We start from the raw sequence: 18,896 nt of genomic DNA, 5'->3' as shown, positions 1-18,896 counted from the left end.
TTAACACCCCACCCCACCCCGGTCCACCCTGCCCCTCATTCATTTCAGCTAAAATGTGTTTGCCTTCATTTTTCTATGCTGCATTCTCTGGTTTATGCAGCAGTCAGCTCTGCTCACCTCTGAAAGGTATGGACGTAGGGATAGACTTGACCCAAGCTGCACATGGCAGCTTGCTTTGAAATTATGAAAGCCAAAGTTTTCCTTCCCTGTATTTTTTGTGGTGGGGAGTGGAGCGGCTGGCAAAAGCTCTCCAGCCAATAAACATCACTCTTAATTCTTGCCCCCTCCCATACATTTTCACTCCTAGCTTCAGACACTGTGAAAATGAGACTAATGTCTCTCAAAATATTATGTGAAAATCTTGAGGCCTGGATAAGTTCCCCACCACGTTCTCCTCCGTATGACTCAAAGTGAGCCTGCCTGGCAGAGGATCAGAAGCAGCTCATGGCCCACCAACAAATCATGAACATCAGTGCTAAAGGGAAACGCAGGATAACTTGACAGTGAAGCAAAATGGTCTCTGGCCCAGTATACCTGAAGGAGCGTCTCCACCCCCATCGTTCAGCCCAGAGACTGAGCTCCAGCTCCGAGGGCCTTCTGGCAGTTCCCTCATTGTGAGAAGTGAGGTTACAGGGAACCAGGCAGAGGGCCTTCTCAGTAGTGGCACCCGCCCTGTGGAACATCCTTCCATCAGATGTCAAGGAAATAAACAACTATCTGACTTTTAGAAGACATCTGAAGGCAGCCCTGTTTAGGGAAGTTTTTAATGGCTGATGTTTTACTGTATTTTTAATATTCCATTGGGAGCCACCCAGAGTGGCTGGGAAAACCCAGCCAGATGGGTGGGGTGTAAATGATAATAATAAAAATAAGAATTAACAATAATTTATCTTGCAGGCTACACTGTAGTTGTGGCAACAGATTTCAGAGCCTTACGTTCGTTTCCCTTTCTTTATTTCTGTTCGTTGTTGGCTTAGGGGGTGGGACACAGTACGGACGCACATCTTACACACAACACAAGCCACTGGGTAAAGACTCCGACTCGGCTGAAGCGAGAGGCAAGAGACCCTGTTCCTCAGCAAGGCAGCGAAACTAGACATTGATCAGAAAAAAACAGGCCTCTGTCTAGCTTACAGGGAGAAGAGCAAGGCAGGAAGGCCTGTCCCTCCACCACAGGGGGAAGTAAACAAAGGTCTGCTTGCACAAAAGATCCAGCTAACCAGGAATTGCCTTGGCAACCGTTGTGTTTAGCAGCAGTGTGGGACAATTAACAGCAAAGTATGGGAGCGGGGACTTGAAGGGCAGTTCGTGTGACCCAAGTGCAGAGGGTGGGCGTAGGTTTCTACAGTGCCGTGTCTTCCGCCCGCGATGAACTGCACCCCCTCACTTCGAACGCCGAGCAGCAGCTTTCAGTGTTTTGCGTTGATGATGTCTACGAATTCAGGCTTGAGGGAAGCCCCGCCGACGAGGAAGCCGTCCACGTCGTGCTGGGATGCCAGTTCTTTGCAGGTGGGGCCAGTGACGGAACCTGCAAAGGATTACAATCCCCATTATTTTTTTTAAAATTTAAAAAATGCCCAAGGAGGGAGGACAAACCACACAGCAGATAAGGACCAAAAACACACACAATGTCTTTGGCTACATGGCTTTTCCAAGGCTAATTCTGCTACCTCCTCACAGTGCCTTTCAAAAGCAAAACTACTCTGGGAAAGATAATGTGGAGGGGTGGCAGGAGTCCTTAATCCTGTCCAGCTTTTCTGCTGTAATAAAATTGTGCGCGCACAAACACATATACCTTGGAGCAATGTAGGCAGGTGGAGGGTTAATGCCCACCTCTTCTCCTTGCTTCTCTGCTCTGAATTGTCTCCTCTCAGAGCACACATGCTTTCATAATTAGGTAGCACGATTACATGTACTAGCTAGGCTGACTATTGGATCAAACCACTGCAAACTGTTTGTGGAGGTTTCACCACAAGCAAGTAGCATATAAATGCTACTCCACCTTGCCTTTTAAGAAAACCCTTCTTCTAACCCACATCCGCAGCGCCTCACAAGACACTTATCTGCAACTAAATTATGTCTTTCCAGATGAACTCTCTTCACGTTTTCTTTTAAAGTTTCTATGCCTACCTTAGTGTTGGCAGCAGGGTCAATCTGGTCATGAAAACGTGCTATCTAAAAACCACACAGAAAGCTTGCTGCTCGCCAACAGCTACGTTGGGGTGGCAGTTTGAGGAGGCGGTTCCATAGGCCTGACCATCCCTCCCAAATTAAAACTGCCATTCTCCATGGCAAGCTGTGAGAAGATGGACGCAGCTTCTGCGCTTGAACTGCGGTTCCTTTAATTTTAATTGCCAGTGTTTCATTATTCAGTTCAAGGATTGTCCTTGGCAAATCCTTACCAAAAGCCTACAAAGGAGAGCTCAGCGCTTAAGACATTTTCCTTTCTCCAGTACGAACCATCTCTTAGAAAAGGGAAGTGAATTTGGGCAACACTTTCCGCCCTACCCACATCCATATCTGCTGAGGAGTTCTTGTGGCCTGAACTGGCCCTACTGCAGCCTGCGCAGCTAAGGAACTAAGGAACACGCAAATTAACTTTGTGCCCCTTTGAGATTCTGTTTGACAGGCACACATCTGAAACAGGATGTTTGCTGTGCGATCAATAGGGGGAAAGGGCAAACTCTTGCCACACTTGCTTTGCGAACTGGGGAGGGCTCCGTTTACCTCCGTAGATGATGCGAGTCGACTGTGCAACAGCATCGGACACGTGACTCTTCAGCCAGCCCCTCAGCTTCTCGTGAACCTCCTGAGCCTAACAAAAGGCAAGAATCGTGTTACTCACAGCAAGCTAAAGGCCATCGGTCCAGAGTCTCAGAGTGGGGCTCAGGGATATCCCCCCATCCTCTGATGCCAAGACCACCTCCAAAGGGAAACTAGATTTGGGAACACGGTTCTTGCTAAGCACATCCGTACCTGTTGAGGAGTTGCAGTTTTACCAGTCCCAATGGCCCAAACTGGCTCATAGGCAAGAACCACTTTGCTCCAGTCCTTCACGTTATCTGGGGACAAGAGAGGGGGACAGTGAGCATTGGGGGGGGGTTGGGGGGGAGGTAGTCAGGCATAATTTGACCTATTGGGAAGAGCATGTATAGTTAGATGGCAGTTGCCGGGGGGGGGGGAGCACAAAGATTAGACATCTCTAAATTTCCCATCAAGTTATGAGGGTAGAACTTCAGAATTGTAGAGTTGGAAGGGGTCCCAAGGGTCATCTAGTCCAACCCCTTGCAATGCACCAATATTTTGCACAGCGTGAGACTCGAACCCACAACCTGAGATTAAAAGTCTCATGCTCTGCTGACTGAGAGGGATTCGAAATAAAGCTGGAAGCCTCCATGAGCAGAGCAGATTCCCAGCTGGAGACCTTCGGCTTCAGTGCATGCGGGGGGGGGGGGAGCAAACGAGGCCTGAATGTGCACCCCTCCCCCCCCCAAAAAAAAACCATGATACAGAGCACATGAGGACAAATGCCTGCATAGGGCTCAGGTTTTGGAGTAATGTATCCAGAAGCCAAAGTGATGAGAGAAAACGTGGGCCACTTAAAAGTTAGTGCTATCCAGAACTTTGAGGACCTCTGAGCACGCATTTACTGTAAGCAAGTTGTGCTTCCTTTTTCTGGTTATTTGGCTCTAACTTTTGCTAAATACAGACAACTGAACAAGCTTTGTTGCATTGCATTCTTCATTAAATTACCGTATTTTTAGCTCCATAGGACGCACTTTCCCCCTTTTAAAAACTAAGGGGAAAAGTCTGTGCATCCTATGGAGCAAATGCAGGGGGGGAGGCAGGCAGGAAAAGCCCCCAAGAGCCGCACACAAGCTTCGTGTGGCTCTTGCGGGCTTTTCCCCAGGAGGGAGAAGGGACCGCCGCTCCCCGACCTGTTCTGGGGCTGGGGTCCCAGCCCCGCGGCTAAAGAGGAAGCCAAGACAGCCAGCGGGATGGATCCCACTCGCTGTCTTGGCTTCTTTGCTCTTTGGGGCTGGGCGGGGGGGGGGACCCAGGCTTCCACTGACAGCCCCAGAAGCTCTGGGAGAAGCAGACAGGCTGCACACAGCCTGTCTGCTGCTCTTTGGGGCTGGGGGGTGGAAATAAGATTTTTTTTCTTGATTCCCCCCCCCCCCCAAAAAAAAACCCTAGGTGTGTCTTGTGGTCCGGTGCGTCCTATAAAGCGAAAAATACGGTACCTTTCCATTTATATATAATTTTATGGTATTACTAAAATAAAATAAAACGGTATTATGAGCCATCAAATCTCAAAAACACACTTTCCCCAAAAGGTTTTGGCCACTAGTGTACATGGCATTTCCTGCCTACTGAATGATCTATTACCAAACGTTTTTTTTTTTTTTTATAAAATTTTTATTGGTTTTACAAAATTTTAGAAAACAAACAAACACTTAAAAGGACAAACATACATGTATAGTTTCATCACCTATTTTCATAAACCTCTTTTCTCGGACTTCCCCATACCCCCCCTTTCTGCATCCCAATGTCCATAATTTTATAGCAACTCCCAATTGTTACTTTCCAACCTCTGTCATCTTAGTCCTCTCCATATTCTGACCTTGTATCACTGTATCCCTTTGTTTCTGAGAACCACAACACTTTAACATTCATTAAGTTTATAATAGTCCTTAAGATAACTTTTAAATTTTCTCCATTCTTCTTCCACCGTCTCTATTCGTTGGTCGTGGATTCTGCCTGTCATCTCGGCCAATGTGATCTATTACCAAACGTTTTGCCCCATTATTTCAAAGCAAAGCATTTCTCTCCCCTCACCTGAAACCCAAGGAAGCTTCTGCACATTCCCCAGTCCCCTCTTACCAGCAATAGCCTTGGTCTGCTCAAATACCACTTTCTCAGTGATGCCAGCCTCTCGCTCGTCCAGCTTTTCCCCAATGCAGGCGATGACGCCCAGACCCTCAGCCAAGGCGTGCGCCACCTTCTGCCCAATGAGCTGGAAAAGGGGAAGGAGGACAGCTTCAGAGTCCCATACAAACTATACCATCTCCACACACCTCCTTGCTGCAGGTGATTCCCAGCCCAGCGATGGCGGAGGGAAAGAAATCTACTAGATCACCCACCTCGTCAGACTCGCCAAAGACATGCCTCCTCTCAGAGTGTCCCAAAATCACCCAGGTGACGCCAACATCCTTTATCATGGCTGGGCTGAAACAGAAGGAAATAATAATAAATTTTTATTTATACCCCGCCCTTCCCGGTTCAAAAACTGGGCTCAGGGCGGCTAACAACAAATTTAAAACACTTTAAAACACTTAATTATAAAAGCAGCATAAAATATGGTATAAAAACATGAATAACAATAAAATTCAGAAATCAATTAGATAATCCCCAGGGCTAGGTGGCTGAATTGATCCTACTTGGGCCAGCGAGGAGACCAGGGGAGAATTTGCTGTGGGGTCTTAGAGTGGGTGATTTTCATAAAAGGGGAGGGGAGGGAAGAGAAGAGAAGGGAAATAAAAGATCAGGCTGAATTCAAACTAAAGGCCAGGCGGAATAGCTCTCTTACAGGCCCGATGAAAGGAAATTAAATCCTGAAGGGCCCTAGTCTCATGGGACAGAGCGTTCCACCAGGTCGGAGCCAACACTGAGAAGGCCCTGGTCCTGGTGGAGGATAGTCTGACTTCCTTAGGGCCTGGGACCTCTAAACTATGGTTATTCATGGACTTAAGGTCCTCTGCAGGGCAGACCAGGAAAGAAATTGTGCCATCTGTTCTGCCACGGGGTGCAAACCAAATCCTTATTTACTTTTTAAAAATTACACTTCGCTAAAGGAATGCCGGTTCTTTGTGGCCCCAGAGTCCCAGCAGACTAACCTGATCTCTCCTGTGAAAGCTCCCTTAGGCACCTTGTAACAATTCTGGGCGGCCACACCGATCTTGGCATCGAGCTTTTGGCGGGCAAAGTCGAGGTAGATGGAGGGGGCACCACAAACGACCTCTGGGGACGAGAGAGAGAAAAGTGTCTAGGATGAAGCAGGCACCCCACAGAGTCTCTGGGCTACAGACTGTTCCCACCCCAAGGCCAACTCACTCTTCGGGTGCTGGACACAACACACTTGTGGGTCAACTCTGCTGGTCGTGCCATGAGGTTCAGAGGGTAACCATGGGTAAATAAACCTTCCCTTCCACCACCAATCTCCCCTTCCCCAGTGTTAGAAACTCAGATATACAGTCATACCTCGGGTTGAATGTGCTTCAGGTTGAGCGCTTTTGGGTTGCCACGGAACAACGCCATTTTGAGTGTCTGCGCATGCACAAGCGGTGAAACCCGGAAGTAATGGAGCACATTACTTCCGGGTTTCGACGCTCGCGCATACGCTCAAAATGACATCACGCGCATGTGCGGAAGTGGCAAAACGCGACCCACGCACGCACAGATGTGTCTTACGTTCTATTCAGGATGTGAACGGGGCTCCGGAACAGATCCCGTTTGCATCCCGAGGTACCACTGTATATAAGCTAGGCAGCAAATGGTTCCTTAAAACCAAGGTTGCAGTTGCCAAAACGGAATGTCTACTCTAGTTTATATTTTGGGGGCAAGACAACTCTAAAGTCTTGTTTTTCAAAGGATGGACTGACTGCGATTGATTCTCTGTTAAACATCTGGCTAGTTCAGATGACAATTGTGAGCTAGGCTAAGAACTTCAAAGAAGAAGAGTCCACATGTATATCGGCCTATTCCGAACTCTTTTTCTTAATCGTGACTGCTCCTGCTCAGGCTGCACAGGAAAAGCAAATTGACTCGAGAAATTCATTCCATGCAGATAAAATATAACTGATGCCACCACTACAGGATGGGGCATTAGTGTGTGGAAGCAGTCCAGATCCAAGGATCCCCAGGGTCGCGCCACCAGATGGTCGAGGTGTCAGGCGTCATCCTGGCACCCAGACATCTTCACTTGGTCGCAGCAAGTGGTTGAAAGTCAGATGCAAAATGTGCCTGGCTAATTTCAAACCAGAGTGGATAAAAATCAATGATTAAAAATTAAAAAAAATAATTGTATTTTCAGAAAATTTAAATCGGATTTTTTAAATAAAATGCTTTTGGAGAAAAAATACTTCTAAAGATAGTTTTCTATTTAAGTTACATTATACTCCAAAAGCTATTCATCAGGAAATAAGGATTTGTTAAGTTTTTCATGTGTGCTAAAACTCAGTCTGTGGTTTTTTAAAAATTGTTTAACCACCTCAGTTAACAAAAAATGTATACATATGCTATAATGTTATTGTTTTAGTTAAACAAATTGTTTAAATTGTTATTAAGGAAATGATTGTTTTTCTCCTTCCAATAAAACACAGCAGAAAAGTTGTCCAAATATAAACAGTTAGCTGATTAAACCTCACAATAATCTCACAATTATCTGTCTGTGTATTTCTAATAGTATAACCAAATCAGTAATTTTTGATATAACTGTAAAAAACTACTCTGAAAATGTATTATTCCAAAAAATGAAACCTTCATCTGGTTGTAAATATTAAGATTATACCAGCAAGAATGAGTCTTGTTGCCTAAATGGTGATTTAAATTGGTTTGATTTAAATCAAATCCACCCTGTTTCAAACACTGTGGCCCTCTCTCTTGATGGCGCCACAGCACTATGCACAATCCCCACAGCACACTGATGGCCATTATTAAGTGTGCTGCTTGCACATCTCACATTCAGTCTGACTTCCCCCTTTCATGATCAATTGTGAATGCACCTCAGAATTCAGCGCTCCAAGAGTTGACAGGGAGAACACAATCAAAAGTGATTTTATTGTCTTCAAAGGACCTTTATCATACCTGGTAGCATTTGAACAATAGTCTAATTTGGAGGGTTAAAGCTATCAGTTCTAAAAGCAGACCTGAAAACACACTAGAGTGTAGGACAATTGGTCTGTGGAAAGTGGGGGGGGGGAGAGAGAGAGAGAAAGAATTTGGCTGAAATGAGGTGAAAGGGGAGATTTGGCTTAAGGTGTTAAGGTGGCACCTGAAGGAAAATGAATGCAACAAGGGCAAATTGTTTTTAAAAAGAGAAGGGGAAGTTGGAATGGTATTTGCATAGTGATTTTGTGGAGCCTGGGGGAAGTTTTAATGCGAGAATTAAAAGGTAAAGGTAAAGGTACCCCTGCCCGTACGGGCCAGTCGTGTCCGACTCTGGGGTTGCGTGCTCATCTTGCTTAAGAGGCCGGGGGCCAGCACTGTCCGAAGACACTTCCGGGTCACGTGGCCAGCGTAATGAAGCTGCTCCGGCGAGCCAGCACCAGCGCAGCGCACGGAAACGCCGTTTACCATCACGCTATAAAGCGGTCCCTATTTATCTACTTGCACTTAGGGGTGCTTTCGAACTGCTAGGTGGGCAGGAGCAGGGACCAAACGACGGGAGCTCACCCCGCCGCGGGGATTCGAACAGCCGACCATGCAATCGGCAAGTCCTAGGCACTGAGGTTTTACCCACAGCGCCACCCGCGTCCCAATGTGAGAATTAGAATAGGCAATTGCAAGACTTGGGTGGGGAGCATTGCTAGAGAAGTAAAAGTTCCATGGGGGGGTTGCATTTGGGGGTGAGGAAACTAAAGAGAAAACAAGTGCACAGCAAGGGGAAGAAAGAGCGTAGGTTTCCCTAGAAATGGGACGCGGGTGGTGCTGTGGGTTAAACCACAGAGCCTAGGACTTGCCGATCAGAAGGTCGGCGGTTCGAATCCCCGCAACAGGGTGAGCTCCCGTTGCTCGGTCCCTGCTCCTGCCAACCTAGCAGTTCAAAAGCACGTCAAAGTGCAAGTAGATAAATAGGTACTGCTCCGGTGGGTGAGCTCCCATTGCTCAGTCCCTGCTCCTGCCAACCTAGCAGTTCGAAAGCACATCAAGTGCAAGTAGATAAATAGGTACTGCTCTGGCGGGAAGGTAAACGACATTTCCGTGCGCTGCTCTGGTTCGCCAGAAGCGGCTTAGTCATGCTGGCCACATGTATGCCGGCTCCCTCGGCCAGCAAAGCGAGATGAGCGCCGCAACCCCAGAGCCGGCCACGACTGGACCTAATGGTCAGGGTTCCTTTACCTTCCCTAGAAATGGGGACCTGGTTGGGTTTCAGAACAGAAGACAGGTAAGGGTTTGGGCAGCTGATGGGAAGGAGTGGAGAGCAGAGTCCACAGGAGTTTCTGTGAGGGGAAAATGGCATCTTTTTGGAAATAAAAAAGTTGGGCTTAAAATCAACAAAGACAAAGGCTGCAAATCCTGTCTTCCTGATAGTGACTGGGTGTTAATAGATTTTACAGGGTGCCAACCAGGAAGAGATTGTCCTAAAGTTGCTAAGTGATTTCTAAAAATGCATCTTCATGCCAGATGGGGGAAAGGAGATGAACGTATTTTAGGGGGTTTTCTGGAAGGAGCCTTAGGTCATTGAAACTACTAGGTTAGTAAGGGGGGAGAAGAAAGGAAGGAGTGACATTTTTGGCAATTTTCCTCTTTGCTTAACACTTACATGCTCTTTTGTTTATCTTTAAATTTACAAATGCGAAGAGAGGATGTCAAAGGCTTTCAGCAACGAAATTTCGCCTCACTTGAACATGGCCTGCCTGAGTGACAATAGATGCTCTCTCCTTGACTTTCCATACAAAAAGAACTTCCCTTCTCAGATGCAGGCCAAATCTTATACCAAGAGCTGAATCTTAGAGGTGCTGCACAAAATAATACAGCCTGGCCTACTTTTGTAAGAGCGAAAAGTGACAAAGGATATATTTGTAACCCAACCCGAATCTTTGAGATACTCTTGAAAAAGCCCAGGTAATAAAAGAGTTGCTTTGGTAAGTTTTTCAATGAGGTTAAATGCATCTACTCCCTCCAAATAGTTTTCACTGAGAAAATGGAAATCTACACTAAATCTTATGTCTCAGTCTAAAAAGTTACCTTCAGGAAGGCTAACCAGCAAACAGATTGGCTGTCATTTCCCATTATAGATTTATTTATTTTTATTAAAAAAAAAACCACCCTATCCTATTGACCAGGGATGAGGAAGCAGTAGTCCTCTGAATGCTGGACTTTAAATCCCAGTGTTCCTGACCAGTGATCACGGGGGGTCACAGGGAAGCAGATGTGCCAGCCACATCTGGGTTCAAGGCAGTACAAATAGCATCCTTCTTGGGTGGGGAAAATCCCTTCTTGCTCTGCACTGCCAGGTCAAATCCTGAAACAGTATCTGCCTGAGGGTCAAGAGCACAGGTAGGCAAACTAAGACCCGGGGGCCGGATCCGGCCCAATCGCCTTCCAAATCTGGCCTGCGGACAGTCTGGGAATCAGCATGTTTTTACAGGAGTAGAATGTGTCCTTTTATTTAAAATGCATCTCTGGGTTATTTGTGGGGCACAGGAATTATTATTTTTTCAAAATATAGTCCGGGCCTCCACAAGGTCTGAGGGACAGTGGACAGGAGGTCCCCTGCTGAAAAAGTTTGGTGATCCCTGGTCAGGAGAAACTTGAGCCTTATAATTTGTTTTTGCAGGCTGGAGCCGGAGCTCAGGGGTAGAACACTTGCAAGTTAAAAAAGATCTTACTGGGGTGGGAAAAGCCTTTTTTCTGCACAGGATCCTGGGTCGCCACTGCTGGTCAAAACAGGTAGCAAAATAGGACTAGACAAGTAGCCTGACTCAGGACAAAGCAGTCTCATATGTTCATAGACATATAAGAGGTTATAAAGATGGAGGGAAACCTAATAAGTGTGTGGGGTGGAGCTGTGGGCGCTGCAAAGGTCAGAAACTTGAAAGCTGACTCCATGGGGTAAAGGGCAAACCTATTCCCTATAACCAATAATCTTAAGAACTGCTACACTATTTCTTGAGAAAGGGGGCTTTTGGGGTGCGGGCAGCCCAGCGTTTACCTAGCAACATAATCCTGGTTGTTTTTACAAGCTGTTCTGTGGCTAGAAGCCTTGCTTAGCCAGCTGGCAAATAACGGGTAAGAGAAAGCAACAACCGGATAGCTCAGTTTGTTGGAGCGCGACGCTGATAACACCAAGGTTGCAGGTTTGATCCCCGTATGGGGCAGTTGCAGGGGGTTGGACTAGATGATACTCCGGGTCCCATCCAGCTCTACAATTCCATGATGCAGTCTGCATGGGGGACACTGCAGTGGCATCTCCAACAGAGGGAGGTAACCCCAGATCTGCTCGAATCCTGAGGAGGCCGTATAATATGGAGGAGACAGAATATCTGGGGCAACTGAGTAGATCAACCTTCCCCCATATAGTTCATCTGAAGGCCCATTTCCTGACCTTTAGCAAGCTGCAGGGATAGTGTTTCCCAACTCCAAGTACAGTAGCTGGTATTTTTAGGCAGCTGCGCCGCCACCTATATTTAGGAACCCTCTCCTCCAGACCCTTTGACATTTCTTCAGGATGCCCCCACCTTGCCCTTTTCTAACCCGAGAGGGACAGCAAAAAGGATCTGCCGGCCAAATTTTGGTCCAGGCATCCCCTTTGCCCCCATCGCTGGCGAGCAAGGAGTCCATGCTGCAGGCAGAGTCTCCCGCTGGCACAACCATGCCAACCAAAAGCAAGAGAGGCGGACGGGCTAGCTAGCCTCACTGCCTGAGAACTGGGCATTGTGCCAGCCCCATTCAGACAAAGAATTCTGCAGCAGACCAGGCCTCAACTGCATCCCCTTTCCGCTACATGGCCCTTGTGAGGACTGGTCAGATTATTTCCCGGCTTCTCATCCACTGCAAGCCACCAGTTAAATGTAGGGTGGGTGGTCATTAACACAGCACCCAAAGCACTCTGTGCCACCTGACTAGTAGGCAGGCTCTCTCTGAACACATGGATTTCCGTAGACTGGGCTGAGCTGTGACTAATAGTGGGCCTAGTCGCCCTTTTACAATAGACTGCAGGGAGAGAAGAAGCTCCTTCAAGGGCATTCTAAGATTTTTAACCTTTCATTTTTCTCAAAAAGAGGTCAAAAAGAGAAGGCAAAAATGTGCAGGCAGTGCTTTACACAACTGCTCTGCAAGGAGTAAATCTGCTCCTCTCACAACTATCAGTACAAAATCACCAGCACTTGACCCGTTTACTAGTAATATAAAATCTACTTGTATTTTAATCCTCTTTGCATTGAAACAATTAACTTCGCTCTAAGCTTGTGCTGAGGCCTCCGCTGTTCTATGCTGGCCTCCCTGGAAAACCCATCCATGACTCCATTAATTTCAACAGCTCTACTCTGAATCAGACTTAAGTTGAACAGCACCCTCGGAACTGCCCGCCACAGTATTTCTTCGGCCTTTTGAACCTGCCGACACGTTCCGCCCGAGGATTTTTCTTTCTTTCTTTCTTTTATAGTACAATAATGCAGTATTTCCCGGCGAGGAAATAATGTAGCAAGAAAAGCCTATTTTCTCTGCGCGGCCGGAAAGATGTTAAACAGAGAAGCAGTAAAAAAGAAAGTATGTAGCAAGTTTCCTTTCCGGGGCGCAGCGGCTTCTTCGGCTCCCTTCCTCCTGACAAGCCTCTATAAACGCCCAGAGAAGGAGAGAGAGAGACAAGGAAGGCAGCTCGCCTGCCGGGAGAGGCGGCCCTGGAGTACGTGCGGGCGAGCACGCGGCGGGGGCGAGGGAGGGACCCAGGCATCCGGGCGCCTCCCCCGCCCTTTCCCGAGCCCCTAGGAAAGGCACCGCTGCAGCCAGGAAGGGGGTGGATGGAGCGGGCCAGGGAAACCGGCCGGCCTCCTTCACCGGCTCCCCTTTCTCATGCTCCATCCCATTAGAGGCCGCTGCGGATAAGCCTTAAACGCGTTAATCGCAGACTCCTAGAGCTGGAAGGGACCCCGCAGGGTCATCCAGACCAACCCCCGGCAACCGCAGGCATCTCGACATTGTTTCTCCCCCTGCGCCAATTCATCGGTGTGAATTATCCTTTGGCGAAGGGGGCGCGAGAGGGGAGACGGGCAGGGCTCGGCGGGGCGTGCGCCCCCGGACGGTTCCCGATCCTAAACGTGGCCCCCGGTGGCCCCGCTTGCCTCCTGCCAGCGCCTCCGGGGAGCCTGCAGACCCGGGCGCGGGGGCTCGCCCTCCCCTAAGGCTAAGCGCGCGCCCGATCGCGCCCCTTCGGGGCTTCCCCTCCCCCCCCCACCTGGGCACCCCCCGGCTCACCGGTGTCTGCGGGGACCTTGGCGCCATTGAGAGTCTGGATGAGCTCCCCGAGGCTCTTCTTGTCGCCATTCATCTTCCAGTTCCCGCCGACGAAGAATTTCCTGGGCGACATGACGACGGTGGTGGTTGGTGCCCCGGGGCCGCCCGCCTAGAGGGATGCGAAGGAGAACTGCGAAGGTCAGAGCGCGCAGCGGCGGCGCAGCCGTTTCCCCGGCCTCTTTATAGGGGCGCGAGGGGGACCCGCCCACTGGCCCCGTGACGTCACGCGGGCCCCGCCTCTCACCCGCCCCCTTTGATGTCCCGATAGAACCCGCGAGCGAGCGCGGAGAGGAGGCGCGTGCGCGCTGGCTGACTGGCTGGCATAATTTCTTTGCCGGCGGTGATGTAAGAAGAGAGACTTATCAAGTGCCTCTGTGTCTTCTATAATCAGGGGTGCCAAACTGAATAAAGTATGAAAGGGGGGGTGCAGGGAAGACTTGCCAAACACAACAGCATTTGAATGGCAATGCCCATTGACTTGGACCCCTGACCATTAGGTCCAGTCGTGGCCGACTCTGGGGTTGCGGCGCTCATCTCGCTTTATTGGCCAAGGGAGCCGGCGTACAGCTTCCGGGTCATGTGGCCAGCAGGACTAAGCCGCTTCTGGCGAACCAGAGCAGCGCACCTTCCCACTGGAGCGGTACCTATTTATCTACTTGCACTTTGACATGCTTTCAAACTGCTAGGTTGGCAGGAGCAGGGACCAAGCAACGGGAGCTCACTCCGTCGCGGGGATTCGAACCGCCGACCTTCTGATAGGCAAGCCCTACAACGGGAGCTCACCCCGTCATGGGGATCCGAACTGCCAACCTTCTGATCGGCAAGCCCTAGGCTCTGTGGTTTAGACCACAGCACCACCCACGTCCCTCCATTAACTTGAGGGGGGAGCAATAGGTGTAGCCAGAATTTTTGTTAGGAGGGCAGACTTTATGTTGGAGGGGAAGAACTGCAGTTAAGTATTTTTATTGATGGGGGGCAGCTTCCCTTCCTTGCCCCCCTTGGCTACACCCATGGAGGGCAGTCCCCTCAAATATTTTATTGGGGAGGGGGGAGCGAAGAGACCTCAGGCCCTAGGAGTTGGCTCCTGTGTCTCTAATATTTACAATGAAACCACATCTCCATGAACGATTGGAAGTTGCAGTCTCAAGAAACAATGGAGTGTGCCTCTGAGGGTGAAGTCAAACCGCTGGAGAATCACAGTGCCCTACTGTGGCTGCAAAGAGCCATAACTCATAACTGCTGCTTCCTGCATTGCTTTTGCTGTGTTAACGGCACCAAAGTGACCTTCCTGGGACACAAGCCTGGGCAGTGTGGATGGAGGTCTTGGGCTGGCCAGAAGACAAGACCCCCCTCTCAGCCTCACTGATGGGGTCCACAGGGAAGTCGAGCAATACGTTTGGCATCATCTCTGGATTTGTGTAGGGTTTACTCCTTAGCCATTTCTCCTCCCAAATATATCTCACAAGGCAACAGGTGTTTAGGATCAGAGTTTTCCTTCTCCTAGGTGGGCTACCTTCCCAGGTAGACGAACCCCACTTGACCATCACTTCCCTTTACAGTATGTGCAGAAAGTGCCTTCTTGACCATTGTTCCCACTTATTGGTCTGGTCTGCTCAATCTTCCAGTCTGTCTTTGCAGGCAGAATAAGCCACTAATGCACGTAAGGTTTGAGACCCATCAGTTCCCCTCACCTGGTTTAGCCAGCCATTCAAAGGTGTGGCCACTGTCACATGCTGATACCTTCTAGGAGCCACAGGTGAGAGCTGAGTGCAGGGATGCGCTGGTTTAAAAATAAGTTAGCTGAAGCTGATCTGAAGTATGTTTGGAATGGTGGCAGTAGCTCAGTGGTAAAAATACATGCTTTCCTTGCTTTAATATAATGTCCCAGGTCCAAATTCCAGGTAGGCCTCTCTCTGTCTCTCTCCCAGCCAGTGGCATAGCGTGGGTTGTCAGCACCTGGGGCAAGGCAAGTAATTTGCACCCCCTAACCTGTGGATTTTAGCAGGGGGCAGAGAGCTATGAGTGCGAGCGTGCGCCCCCCCCAGATGTTGCGCCTGGTGCGGCCGGCCCCCCTGCACCCCCCACGCTACGCCACTGCTCCCAGCAGAGCTGTTATCAGTCAGTGGGCATTACTCAGCCAGGTGTACCAACAGTCTGACTTCACAGGTAAGGTGTGGTTCTGGAAAGGAGCCAGGATGGACCAGGAGTTGTGTAATTCTGCAGAATACCTCCCTCCCCCTGCTTCTCTTTTAGTTTAGCAAAACATTTCCTTTTTCTAAGCAGCTCTGCAAGCAACATGTGTAATTGAAATGCGCAGACGAGTTCTGTTACTTGTTTAAAATATGCACTTACAGCAGCCTACGAAAGCCTGATCTGCATTAATTGGTAAGTTAAAGGTAAAGGGGCCCCTGACGCGGCACTCATCTTGCTTTACTGGCCGAAGGAGCCGGCGTACAGCTTCTGGGTCATGTGGCCAGCATGACTAAGCCACTTCTGGCGAACCAGAGCAGCGCATGGAAACGCCGTTTACCTTCCCGCCGGAGCGGTACCTATTTATCTACTTGCACTTTGACGTGCTTTCGAGCTGCTAGGTTGGCAGGAGCTGGGACCGAGCAACGGGAGCTCACCCAGTCACGGGGATTCGAACCGCCGACCTTCTGATCGGCAAATCCTAGGCTCTGTGGTTTAACTCATAGCGCCACCCGCATCCCTGATTGGTAAGTTAGTAAGGGTTTATTTTAATGTTCACCTTTGCCAATGCCCCTTTTCCTCAACCCCAGCTTTCTGTAATTTGCCCCTTCTTCTGTACTGCTAAGATAATGCCCAGCAGCACAACGTGTTGTTTTAATGTCTTACATAAAACAGTGGCTTCTAGAAGGCTCTCTTCCCGTGTGTGGCAATTTGTGGAACAGGGCCCAGCACATCAACTGTTTCATACTTTGATCTCAGCTCAGGGCAGCCTTGAAAAAGAAAAACCTGGAATAAAAAGAGCAGCTTTCACCCACCTGCTCAACATGTGGAACACAATAAAGCCCCACTTGCCCTGTGCAGAGTCATGAAAACATTTCATACAGCCTGCAATTCTAGCTACACCATTTCCACAAGGAAAACCTTTCCAGATCAGATCAGCACTCTCCCCAAATATCCCCATCACCAACATAAACATGGGAAAATGCCTGGTGTTGCGTAATAGGGCCCGTTCTACCAATGAGTTGGCAAATACCTTGACATTTAGAAAGGGATTCAGGTTTCACAGTTAAAGTAGTTTGGTGATCAGCCCACACTATTTCTCTGTAAGTCTGAGTAGCTTTAGAAGCATAGTAAAGCAGGTCAGTTGCAGGAGAGCACATTTCTAGGGCTTAGGTCTGTGCACATCTGACTGAATGCATTTGCAATGCCTGCTGAAACCTCAGAAGGTTATCTGACTGCATGAATTTCCAGTGATTGGAAAGTGTTCCCACTCCTGCATAGCTCACCACCCCTGGTTTTGCAGGGCCGAGGCAGAAGAGATGGTGCAGAACAGCATAGAAGTTGGGGAAACTAAAAAGAATGGAAGAAATGTGCTGTGTTTGCATAATTGCAGCTTTTTCTGGAATTGAGTTTCGATTGCATTGGTGCAGAATTTCATTTTGTTGTTGTTGTTTAGTCGTTTAGTCATGTCCGCCTCTTCGTGACCCCATGGACCAGAGCACGCCAGGCACTCCTGTTTTCCACTGCCTCCCGCAGTTTGGTCAAACTCATGCTGGTAGCTTTGAGAACACTATCCAACCATTTCATCCTGTCGTCCCCTTCTCCTTCTGTCCTCCATCTTTCCCAACATCAGGGTCTTTTTCAGGGAGTCTTCTCTTCTCATGAGGTGGCTAAAGTATTGGAGTCTCAGCTTCAGGATCTGTCCTTCCAGTGAGCACTCAGGGCTGATTTCCTTAAGAATGGAGAGGTTGGATCTTCTTGCAGTCCATGGGACTCTCAAGAGTCTCCTCCAGCACCATAATTCAAAAGCATCAATTCTTCGGCGATCAGCCTTCTTTATGGTCCAGCTCTCACTTCCATACATCGCTACTGGGAAAACCAGAGCTTTAACTATACGGACCTTTGTTGGAAAGGTGATGTCTCTGCTTTTTAAGATGCGTCTTTTAATTTCGTGGCTGCTGTCACCATCTGCAGTGATCATGGAGCCCAAGAAAGTAAAATTTCTCATTGCTTCCATTTCTTCCCCTTCTATTTGCCAGGAGGTGATGGGACCAGTAGCCATGATCTTCGTTTTTTTGATGTTGACCTTCAAGAATTTCATTTAGCAGAGTATAAACATTTAGAAAATTCATGTGGCATTAGCTCCTGTATTTATCTGCTCTATAGGGAGGAATCTACTTTGTTTTATGCATGGGGCCTATTTATAACAATACAGCATTTATTATACAAGTAAAGGGAAAGCCTCCCCAACTGCAACCCCTGTTTTGCCAGCCAGACACCTAAATTTAGTACAGTGGTACCTCGGGTTAAGTACTTAATTCCTTCCGGAGGTCCGTTCTTAACCGGAAACTGTTCTTAACCTGAAGCACCACTTTAGCTAATGGGGCCTCCCGCTGCTGCCGCGCCGCCGGAGCACGATTTCTGTTCTCATCCTGAGGTAAAGTTCTTAACCCGAGGTACTATTTCTGGGTTAGTGGAGGCTGTAACCTGAAGCATATGTAACCCGAGCTACCACTGTACTTAAAACTATTTAAGAGTAGGATGTCCTTTCAAACCTCCGCCTTTCACACTGAGCGAATGACTGTCATAATATGCCTGAACTAAAAGAACCAGCCGATGGGATGGCACAGAAAATACTGTACAGGAGGGCCTCTGTATGCCACTACAGAGACATAACCCCCACCCCACAGGGCAGTTTCTGCTCTGCAGTTGTATTGATCCACCAGCTCATACAACAAGGCCCTGGAAACAAGTGATGAGCACTTTAGATACAAGGCCTGCATGACAGCAATAGATAGCAGAGCCTTCACTTTGTCCCTACTGAGATTCATTTTGTTACTCTCTACAGTGTAAGTTGGGATGCAGGTGGCGCTGTGGGTTAAACCAGACCCTAGGACTTGCCGATTGGAAGGTCGGCAGTTCGAATCCCCGTGGCGGGGTGAGCTCCTGTTGTTTGTTCCCAGCTCCTGCCAACCTAGCAGTTCGAAAGCACAAGGTGCAAGTAGATAAATAGGTACCACTCCAGCGGTAAACGGCGTTTCCGTGCGCTGCTCTGGTTCGCCAGAAGCTGCTTAGTCATGCTGGCCACATGACCCGGAAACTGTCTGCGGACAAATGCTGGCTCCCTTGGCCAATAAAGCGAGATGAGCGCTGCAACCCCAGAGTCGGTCACGACTGGACCTAATGGTCAGGGGTCCCTTTACCGTTACAGTGTAAGTTCTGTTGAATACAGTGGGCATCTTTCTAACTTGTGACTGTGCCTAAAAGTAAAATGTGATTTTGTAACACAAGCCCAAAATGAACAAGCGTGACCATGCAGAAGTCTCTCTCGTATAATACTCCTTTAGCGTAGCAGGCAGGGCCGGCCCACCTGAGAGGCAAGGTGAGACAACAGCCTCAGGTGGCAGGATCCAGTAAGGCAGCAGATTTCAATGCCAATCTCCAACTCCCCACACACCTTGTTCCTGATG

The 18,896-nt window shown here is 48.7% G+C and overlaps 1 protein-coding gene across 1 annotated transcript; it reads right to left on the bottom strand.

Annotated features, from left to right (window-relative positions):
- Positions 1-937: 937 nt before the first annotated feature.
- Positions 938-13,403, bottom strand: TPI1 (triosephosphate isomerase 1). Its single transcript, XM_081177003.1, has 7 exons — positions 13,198-13,403; positions 5,898-6,021; positions 5,145-5,229; positions 4,885-5,017; positions 2,977-3,062; positions 2,728-2,815; positions 938-1,528 (listed from the first exon to the last, which is right to left on the bottom strand). Exons 1-7 carry the CDS (start codon positions 13,307-13,309, stop codon positions 1,410-1,412), a joined length of 747 nt encoding a protein of 248 aa, XP_081033129.1. The 5' UTR covers positions 13,310-13,403; the 3' UTR covers positions 938-1,409.
- Between the last annotated feature and the right edge of the window lie 5,493 nt (positions 13,404-18,896).

The sequence above is a fragment of the Podarcis bocagei genome, assembly GCF_964188305.1.
Source record: "Podarcis bocagei genome assembly, chromosome: 17".
Classification (NCBI taxonomy): domain Eukaryota; kingdom Metazoa; phylum Chordata; class Lepidosauria; order Squamata; family Lacertidae; genus Podarcis; species Podarcis bocagei.
The sequence above is the reverse complement of the archived record's forward strand: the minus strand, read 5'-3'. Positions and strand labels throughout refer to the sequence as shown.